The 10,505-nt window shown below is 38.2% G+C and overlaps 1 protein-coding gene across 1 annotated transcript; it reads right to left on the bottom strand.

Moving 5' to 3' along the window:
* Positions 1-811: 811 nt before the first annotated feature.
* LOC106511001 (hematological and neurological expressed 1 protein) lies at positions 812-10,206 on the bottom strand. The gene is made up of 5 exons (XM_013999738.1): positions 9,988-10,206; positions 8,508-8,650; positions 4,872-4,969; positions 3,053-3,080; positions 812-2,607 (listed from the first exon to the last, which is right to left on the bottom strand). The coding sequence occupies exons 1-5, from the start codon at positions 10,041-10,043 to the stop codon at positions 2,474-2,476; spliced, it is 459 nt and encodes a 152-aa protein (XP_013855192.1). The 5' UTR covers positions 10,044-10,206; the 3' UTR covers positions 812-2,473.
* Positions 10,207-10,505: the final 299 nt, after the last annotated feature.

Here is a 10,505-nt window from a genome sequence, read left to right as displayed (position 1 = left end):
TAAAGTTCTTTGGGGTCCGGAGGGACTTGAAAAGCGCTCTATAAGTTCAGTACCACTTACCATCAGTATCAAATAAACTTAAATGTTTTAAAACCATCTTTTTCTTATTTCTAATCTATATTTTGCCATAATAACTGTGTAATGCAGTACATGAGCCTCATTTGGTTTAGTTTATATCTGCTCACAATTAAACACTTTCCAATTTGAAGTCATTGCTAAAAGCTATTTATTCTAAACTTTTAAACAGAACCCAACTTCATATCTGAAATATCCCTTTAGTAACAGACGTTTTGTACTTTCCCCGTGTTTCCAGCCATGTCAGAAAAACGGGTTTGAAGTTATATTAAGTAACAGTCCATATTTTTTTCTTTCCCAGAACAAAAAGGTGTTTCATAATCACACAGACACTTCTCATGTGTCGAGGTTTTCTTGGTTTCTGTAATATAACCATCCTGTCACCTGAGCAGCGTTGCCAAATAAGAAGTGTTGAAGTATTGTACCTTTGGTTTAAAGTTCTTATTTTGAGAAAATTATCGTACACACCCTARTGGCATTCTTCAATAGCCCATTATTGTAGACAGTGAATATAATGGCCAATAACGCTTATCCTCTTTAAATAATGTAAAAAATGTTTGGAAAAAGGGCACCTCCACCCATGTGGCCTGACAATGCCGTGGATGATCATTTTCCTGACAGAATAGTTAATGTGCATCATCGACTGAAACTTAATACATTTCTCAGAAAATGGAGTGAAATGATCCAAACGTTTTCAAGCATCAAGTCCATTTGACAAAACACACAACATGAAAAATCATGGACAAAACTGATCTTTAATGTTCATTTCCACTTGTGCCATTTCTTGGATCCAGACTTCTGCAGTGGCTTACATCTGGCATGAAGACTTGGTGTGAAATGCAAACATGAACAAGAGAAAGTAAAAGAAAATACACCATAAAAGGTAATATAACATGTAGGCCCCTTCACTCCAAATAACCACCTCACTACACTCTCCAGGACCTACTGTGGCTGGACCGCGGCAAATCAGGGACACCACTCCTCTTTGTACTCGCCAAACGGGTTTGTCAGAATTTTTGGCATCCTTGTGGCACTCTCCTGTGCCGTCACCATGCTATGTACACTCCCCACGGTACGACTGTGTGGCCACGTCATAATGAATCTACAAGTATCTCATCTCTCCAACGTTGTTACCATAACCATGTCGCAATAATGGCTGTAGCCTTTATGAGGCCAGTGTGGTGAGAACTGCTTAAACCCTCAATCATCCATGACATGGATACCTTTCCTCACGCTCTACCCAGTACAACACCCTTTCTATGGATGTTTTGTGCACTATCAGAACCAACAACGATCTAAGATGCTCCATCTTCTTTTTACTACATGTCTGAAATCCACAACCTTAACCCTGCAAAGCCCACCCACATTCTGATTAACACCAGAGTGGGGTAATCATCCAGTGTGAAGGAGGTCTAGAATTGAGATCTTCTCAAATGACAGCTGGTGGACACAGCAGTCATACACAACAGATGTTAGGATTGAATACTGTCGCATAAAACATACAAAAAGATTGGTTTTCATTTGTTGTGAGCAGGAAAACTAGATGTAAATAGGGAATAAAAGAGAGGAAAGAAGGCTGGGCTGTCATAAGGTCACTTAGAAGTCAGGACCAACAACATTTCATGACAAGTAAACAAAAAACAACATGATCTGTTACTGGCAAAGTGGTTTTAAGAATGAATTTTTTACCTGTAAAAACTCGGGGCACTTAAAACCGGCACTGGAGTTACAATAATCGAAGGTTTGTAAAAACATGGAAAGTACAACATTCTTTTGGAGAAAAAAAAAAAAAACATCTTTCAGATTTTATGTGCCTTTAGGGTGGACATTAATACTAGATTCAGTAGAAATACTTCATGCAACAAGCGTACGATTTCACAAATAAAAAACAACCTATAAAACAAGTTAAATAATTAAAAAAAACTCTTCACAGTAAAGTTTTCTCACATTCATACAGATCAGACATGCATGCAGGATGAGATGGAAAGAACACCATGTAAAAAGTTGTCTTTGCTTGTGTTCGGCTAGCGTACTGTATGTTTAGCCGCAGCTTGTGCTGGAGCAGAAGAGTTCGGGGACATTTATGACATGCTGTCATGAGAAATATGAACCTTGTGCCCTTCCTGACAGATCTGATTGCAGGAGCAAAGGCCAACATCGAACCATAAAAACAGTACATAAAGTGCTTCTGTGAAAATTAAACAAAATAAAAACGTACAAAACAGTTGTCAAAAGAGACGTATCAAAACAAAGCACTTTGGAACATGGAGGACGAAGAGGATTCCTGCACTACACACAGATGAGCTGCAGATTTTTCTTGAGATTTTAAAATAAATAAATTTAAAAAAAAGATGAGTTCAGACATGAGTGGAGGTAAGGGGGGAATGCTGCGCGGCATTTAACCCAGAATGAGGCTGGACTTGCCCCCTGGGGGGTTTCGACGGCCGGATGGTGCACCTGCAGCGGCATCCTCCATCTGAGGGGGCTCCTCCTGCTGCTCTGGAGCTGGTTCTGGATCAGCGGGGGTGTTTTCTGAACGTGAGCATGGAAGAAAATGTTGCATTAAAAAAAAAACAATATCAGAACAATCCCTTTCATTCAGATCACACCCTCTGGACGTCTGGCCTGTAGAGTCTAATCCCTTTCATAAATGCACACGTTGACAGGAAATGTAAAACATGGAGGTGTCAGGCTCATGTTTTTTCCCACTCAACTGGATTAGCTACACTAACAAAAATGTTTGTTTTTTTCCCCCAAATGACCACACACTGAAGTGCTTCTTTACTTTGTCATAAAATATTCAATACTGAGGTAAGCATTACAGAAACTAACACTCTGGAAAATGCATGTTCTAGAGGTGTTTGATGACAAAGACTTCCTTATTTCTCTTTTTATTATTTTTTATAAGATTTTTGATAAATGACTGCAGCAATCAGGGGAGATGCAGTAAAGCCTCCGTTCATTTAATATAACTTACCATTATCGCCTACAGAATTCACTCCATCCTGAAGAGACAACAAAATGAATTCATTAGCATTCAGTTTACTTCAGAATTTACAAAAGCATCAAGCAAGAGAAAAACACACACGTGAATGGCATTGTTTCCTCTCATCTTTAAGCTGTCCTTTCCTTTTTTGTTTTCTTTGGAGCAAAACTTCAGAATGAAACACGTCCCTGAGGGCCTGATGGATATTCTCACTGAGCTGCAGCTGCTGGAGATTAGTTGGTGACGCAAAAAGTGAATTTTTCCATTCTGAATGTGTATTAGCGTGGCTTAATGTTGTGTAAACGGCTTGTAAAACTGTATTCTTGGCACTTAYCTCTTTTTTTAATGACCACCACACTATACTCGTCCTGGATCACGGTTAACCTCATGCCTGTAGTCTCAGATATGTTTTTTGGCATAAGAAAAACCTCAAACACTTAGGAATACACACAAAAAAAACTAAGTTTAGAAGAATTCAAGACACCTACAAGAACTCGGACTATTTGGAGAGAAAATCTTTCCCACAAATTGTTTGAACATGTTCAAAATTCAAGCAACGTGACTGTGAGCCTGTGAGCCTGTGAGCCTGTGTGACTCAGAGAACCTCGGGAGAACTTCAGGAAATACTTCAGCTAGGGTTGGGCAATATTGGCAAAGAAATTAATCACGATTAATTGTGATAGCAGATAACGATTAATTTGACGATTAATCCCTTGGACACATTTGTGTCCTAGTCACATGACCAATTTAGTCGGAAAGATTTGCTCTTTGTAAAAATCTTTTTCAAATTTTGTCAAAATCACAGACTTCAGGCTGTATATCAAATTTTAAATTGTGWTGATAGATAAATTACAGAACTTTTGTTTAAATGTTTGTCATATTTGAAGCGGAGATGAGCACCGAGCAGACTGACCGGGGAAATKTCCAGTCAGTCTGCCCGGTGGCATTAATCATATTAATCATCAAAAGCTGAAAAATAATCGATTAATGTTTTTCCTGATGATTAATTGCACACGATACGATTAAGCCCAACCCTAATTTCAGCACTTTTTCATGACTGCTGTTCACCAACTTATCACCGACATTCTCAACTCAGTGAGACGCTGCACTCAGATTCAGACACCAATGTTTGTCTTCAACTGTTTTATTGCATCTGGAAGGAGCTACTATGAACCCAAGTGTGGACAGTCCACACACACTGAAGATGTCTTCACAAAAACAACCACCACACCCTCCCCATAAAAATCAAATAAACACTAAACTAATTAATGATTAAACAACCGTCATTTTATTTTTCTGAAAGATTTTAATAAATAAATAAATAAAAATGTCCATTTGGTCTATTATTTATTATTCATTGAATCACCAGGGTTTTTAGGGTGGGTTTCTCTTTATTCTGACCGCCTCACTGACCACAGCGGGTCCAGTCAGCTCTAAGAGCAATCAGAGAAACAGTCCGAGCAAAAGTAGGTCACAAATGTTCACCAAAACAGTGATGACAGGTTAGCACTCTGAGGTGGAGATTTTCTGCTTAAAACCTTCGTTTTAAACTTTAGACTTGAGTTTAAGAAAAATAGACCACACTTAACATTTTGTTTACATAGTTAACAGGTCAATTTCTTTCTAACCAAAATCAACATGACGATAAATACCAGAAAAATGTCTTCATTAAGTAGGAGAATAATAGAAAAGCTGTAGTTTTAGTTTCTGAACAACACAAACTGGTTGTTGTGGTTGTGAATCTGAACAGTAATATGGTTTCACTTCATTGTTTTTAAACCAAAAACTCAAAACTGAGGAATGTTCTTACTGTGGGAGGACGCTCTCCAGAGTGGTTGCCCGTGTTGTTTCCACCTCTTCTGAGGGGGGCAGACGGTTCACCACACAGCACACCTGACGGCTTCCCTCCTGGAGMGGCAGAAATCACATAAGAGCTGTGTGTTCAAACAGGATAATTCTTCTGTGGCTGGATGGTTAAGGTGGGATTTACAGCCTGGATTATCTAAAATTTTACTTCAGAGCAGCTTTCAGGTTCCAAACGTCATACTGTTTTTGTTAATGTAACATTTAACATACTCCCAGCTCTCTTTTAAAAAGAACAAAGCTAAAAACACACAATTATTTATGAATTTTGAATACATATGTGCTGAAAAGCAGCAAACAGAAAAAGTGACATGTTTACATGATGACAGCGACGTTTCAGGTCATCGGGTAATCAAAAGGAAAAGCTTTGTTTGTCCCAAACCTTTTTCACGAAAGGTAAACCAGGCAGATGAGATGTTTTCGTCAGTGTGATAAATAAATAAATATATAAATAAATAAATAAATAAAAAAGGTTGTTTTCACAGTCTCAAAATTTAAGTCAAAATGTTCAGATTGAAGTCGACTAGAACACAGCTGATTTTTTTTTTTAAATTAGGGAACGCTTCCAGAATATTTCAAACTGTTGAGTGTATAGGGTTTGTGTGATTTTAGAAAGAACAAGGGGGTTGAAGTCAAGACAGGTAGTGAGAGTCGACACAAGAAAGACTAAGCTTGACGGTGTGATGCAACAATAACTGGTGAGTGTGAGAGCAGCTGGCTGTGGGATTTAGAGCAGGAGATATTTGACATTTTATGTTTTTCATTAGCACTGGATTGGTGAGTTGTACTCCATGCTGTACGCCTCCAAAACTCTGTCTGAAAGTTCATTTATGAAAGCTCCCATTCTGACTGGAGGTGGCCAGCTTAATACGACATTTACAAAAACAGGCAYAGGTCTCTGACAGGGGGACTCGTTTTTGTTCTTGTACCAAAAGGATTGCGTAGTAAAAAGGGGCTTTTGAGTCTCATAAGAATGAAGAGTGAAGGTCAACATGCGGAAACAGTGCAACTCACTGGTCGAGCCAGTTCAAGATCTGTAGACCAGTTACGTCCTAATCTGACCTCCTGACCTACATTATCCCTGACATTCATTTATGACCAAGTCTTTGTCACGTGTTCTGCTCAGTGATTATTAGCTTCAGGGTGAAAATAAGTGAAGTCACTAGTTTCATTGTTTGCAGTAAAGTTTATTTTGAATTAAAACTACTTCCTGCATGGAAGGAAATCCCTCAGACTTGATCAACACCTACTGTCTGAGACTAAAAGTCATCTATTGTTTTGCTTCTTGAAACTTTAGCAATTTGTTCAGTAAAGTTCAGCGGTCATTTTGCTAACAGCAACAGAAAATCATTTTTAATTACAGTTTAAAAGTTTGTAGAGAGACAGAGAGCTAAGTACTTTGCTGAAAACATCTTTAATAACTTTTTAGAAAACTTTAATCTCTTTTGAACTTTAACAATTTGCATCAAAAACTACCAACAGTTTTGTAAACAGTAAAACTTGTTCAGTAAAGTTCATTACCTGAACTCATGATAATAAAGATTTAATTTTTAATCATTTCAGATCCAAAGCTCTTAGTTTTTGTTGTTGTTTTTTTAAACACAGAACATTTTAATTTGATGCTAACAGAAAAAGAAGCTGAACCTCAGGGGGAGACATTATAAAAACAACCAAAAGTTTTCAGCTGCTCCTCTGCCTCGACCCGCTGCAGCTCCTAAAAACACCAATGCTGTTCCACCTCTAAAACCTGATCCACCAAAAACAGAGAATTTGGCCAAAAAGCAGCTGTGGACTCCACAAAGACCACAAACCTGAAGAAACCAGTCCCCAGTCTGTCAAAACTCACCCTAAAGAGGACCTAAAGCCACGTCCAAACCCTGAGCAGAGACTGTCTCTGTTTTTCCAGCATCTCAGCCAAAACAACTGGTAAAACTGACCCAGACAGATTCTAAACTTTCCTGGGTCAGTACAGAACTTTAGCTTTAATCTTAATCTCTGAGTTTTAAGACCGTCTGAACAAACTAACAACTCTGCCTGCAGGATCCAGGCCATAGAAAAGCCTCGAAGCAGAGAGCAGCAGAATAATGAAATCATCTTTTCACAGGGAGAAGAAAGTGGAGGTGCTGGAACTGGTCCGAGCTGTGGCCCAAAACCACCAAGCCACGCTGATGGCAAACTGCAAGAAGTGTGTCTGGTCGGTATGTATATACACTGGACTGAMGTGAGGTCAACATGCTGAATGAAACTCCATGCAGGCATGTAGAAGCTGCAGAATCAACAGGAAGMTGTTTATCTGTATTCTTCCTCAGCTACCTGAGTCCAGCAGTGAGGACCAGCACCGCTCAGCAGCTCCACCTGCTGGCTGATGAGAGGGGAGCTGCAGTTCTGACAGCAGGACCAGGTTTCACCTCASGCTTCCTCCTGGCTCTCAGTAAGATGTGTCTGGATYCTGCAGCTGCAGTCAGGTCAGTTAGCGCTGCCTTTAGGCCCCAATTTATGATCAGAAACTCACTAAGTTCAATACAACGTTGCTCATCCATATCTACAGGCCCCGTGGACATGCTGTCCTCCAGAATCTTTACAAAGCTGTGGCAGAAAGAGACCACCTTTCAGTGCAGAAAATCCAGCAGGGACAGAGATGGAGGACTAAATTTTGTCAAAACCTTTAGCTGTTCCTCCAAAACTTTGTCAAGAACGTTATTGTGTTCTAATGAGGAGACATCACATCTGTCCAGCTGGAGCAGAGACATCACATCTGTCCAACTCCGTTGCTTTTTGCCTGTGTCAATCTTTTAGAGACAAATTATTGAATAGATAAAACTGTTCCAACTAAAAACGTCCCTTGAGCTTTAGTGTTTATCTGTTTGAAATGTCACCTGTATTGTTTTTAATGTGACAAATATGCCTTACTAATTCATGGTTCAGAGTTAAAAGCTGTGAAAAGTAAAAAATAAAATAAAATAAACTTGCCAACTGTAACAAAGACAATATCAATGTTTTAAGTTACTGTTTAACCTCAACACACCCACATAACATATATTAATATGCACATCTGTTTGGTCAATCTAACATTAGCTTTATAGTTTGAGAGACGACAAGAACAAGAAAATTGTTTCCTAAAAACAGAAAAAAGTTCTGATGTAAACTTTTGAAAATATCTGAATTCATTCCATCAAATTTTAAGTGAATTTTTTTAAACAAAAATGAGAAGTAGAAGGAGGAAGTAAGAAGTGAGATGTCGCTGGACTGATTCAAACTATATTTTGTGTCACCCCAAAAACGTTTTACTGAATTTCAGAGGTAAAAAAAAGGAGGAAGAAGAAAATGTCATGCGGAAAAGTGTGAAAGTGCCATTCAGACTGTATCACGTGTACACATTATTTTTAAAATTGTGTGGGGGTCGTAGCATACGAAAAACGTTTTTGTAGCCTTTTCACAAATGCAAAGAAAATAGAATAAAGCACTTTCCTAATCTCAAAACAATTATACTCTTCTTATAAGAGTTGTTTAATGTGAAAAATAGATCAAAAAGCTGAGAGTGAAGTATAGAGGGAGAAGCATTAGGACAGGAGATAGAAGGTACCTGGTGGGTTGTTCCTTCGATTGGCGTAAGGGTCTTCTGGCTCAGCAAAAACACTGGAGGCCATCTTGTTTTTCCTGGCAGGAGCCTTCTCCTCCTCTGCACCAAGCGAAATGTTGGAGCCCCCACCAGGAGGGCGCAAAACCCTGGAAAGAGACAGACATGGTGATGGATATGATTTTTATCTTCCTTTTCAAAACGCAACAATTATTTACGAGATGTTCTAACAAGAAAAACCCACCCAAAAAGCTAAAAAATAAGACTCAGATTACAATAGACTGAAAGAAATTAATAAAAGATTAATAAAATGTATTAATAAAATTAATATATCATCCTTTGGGTACATTTTATTTAATAATATTTACTGTGAAACTTAGCCTAATAACTACTGAATATCCCACTCCTAGAGGTTGACTAAGTTTTTCCGTGGCTGATGACAATGCCAATCTTTAGAAATATACAAGAAAGATGTGTATTTTTAATTTGACATACTATAACAATGCTCAGCCTAAATAAACATATATTTACCAAGTCTTAGAATGACTTGCACACATAAAAACAATATACCAAAGAGAAATATTACTTAAAAATGTAAACTGTGGGTTACAGTAAACGGTAGTAGCAGTTGATGCTGCATCTTCTTTCACCTACATGATAATTAAGAATTGTATTTACAGGAATAGTCAATTTCCAAACTTAAAAATGACTAAAATCAGTTGAATAATTASTCTATATCTAGCTTTAACAGTATTATTAGCATGGTTTAATTTCTGGCTGTGTAGATCGTCAGAGCTGGAAAATCATGAGGTTGCAGGTTTGAGTCTAGGTTGAGTAGAGAAGGGCATCCCTTGCAAAATGTACTTAATTTTACTGCAATATTTGTTATTAGGAGGTTTTTATTGTTACACAACGTCCATAGACMTCACCGAAATAAACAGATTACCTTCAATAGTGTTTTTTGTTTTATTATTTCAGATAAAAGTCGACATATTCAGACATTCAGACCACCAGGTGTGGCCAACATGGCTATCTGGGTTCCAGGCAGTGCGCGGGGCAGACACATTGTACATCTGCGGATGTCTTGACAACAGATCTGGATGAGCGGAGGCCCCACCCTAATGTGACCGAGCACATACATCTGAACATTTCCTATTAAACACTAAAGCTATTTATTAGGTAATTACAAACCATCTAGCGGATTTGTTAAAGGCCCGCGGAGGTACCAACACCCAGCAGTCAAGCCTGTATTAAATGTGCAGCTATTAGCCACARGCTAACTTGCTAAGCTTCCGCAGGGTTAATCCTGAACAAAACAAGGCGTGGTATTCCTCTCTCGCTGTTTTAATTCGAGAAGTCAATTAAACAATGTGAAATAGCAGGGGGATAGAACGGTTTTCGTGTAGTGTAATGATGAAATCGAGAAAAAGATGCTGAACTTGGTTTAATCGTGGCTAACAGGTTCACAAGTCAGACATCGCCTTACCTGGAACTGCTTTTAGAGCCGGGCTCCATCCCTTGAAATGTCGTGGTAGTTGTCATTTCTACACAAAATAACAGACACTAATGTTTAACCTGGCAAAATATAAGCGAACTGTACTTCTGTCAACAACACTTCACCACCTCATTATTGTCTAAACCAGCTAGCGCTAATCAAATCAGCATCCACCTGCCTCCACTCTTTCAACAACCAAAGCCCGAAAATTAACTTCCGGTTGTATTTTCTAAATAAAATACATGACAAATGTTGATGCCTTATGCTTTTTTTTCTCTCGATCGATTCGTAAACTAATTTTCCACTTTTATAACTGCAAACATGTAAGAACTATGTTTTAAAGACAGAGGAAAAAAACGTCTTTATACTTTTTATCTTAATTTGAAGGCTTTTCGAGTTTCCGGTTATCCTTAAGGAAATTATACACTCGTTCTAATACACCATTTAATTTCATTATTTTTAAACATTTTTATTAGTTTTAAATGTCTATATGTGAAGTTTATTTATGG

This window comes from Austrofundulus limnaeus, unplaced genomic scaffold (assembly GCF_001266775.1).
Source record: "Austrofundulus limnaeus strain Quisiro unplaced genomic scaffold, Austrofundulus_limnaeus-1.0 Scaffold2442, whole genome shotgun sequence".
NCBI lineage: Eukaryota > Metazoa > Chordata > Actinopteri > Cyprinodontiformes > Rivulidae > Austrofundulus > Austrofundulus limnaeus.
This window is presented reverse-complemented; position numbering and strand designations above follow the sequence as displayed.

Bases quoted from the DNA above. Each gene is read 5' to 3' on its own strand.
- LOC106511001 (XM_013999738.1), bottom strand. From the start codon at position 10,043: ATGACAACTACCACGACATTTCAAGGGATGGAGCCCGGCTCTAAAAGC. The intron at 3,081-4,871 runs GTAAGAACATTC...TTGTCTCTTCAG, and splicing joins CTGGAGAGCGTCCTCCCACA to GATGGAGTGAATTCTGTAGG. The intron at 2,608-3,052 runs GTAAGTTATATT...GCTCACGTTCAG, and splicing joins GAATTCTGTAGGCGATAATG to AAAACACCCCCGCTGATCCA.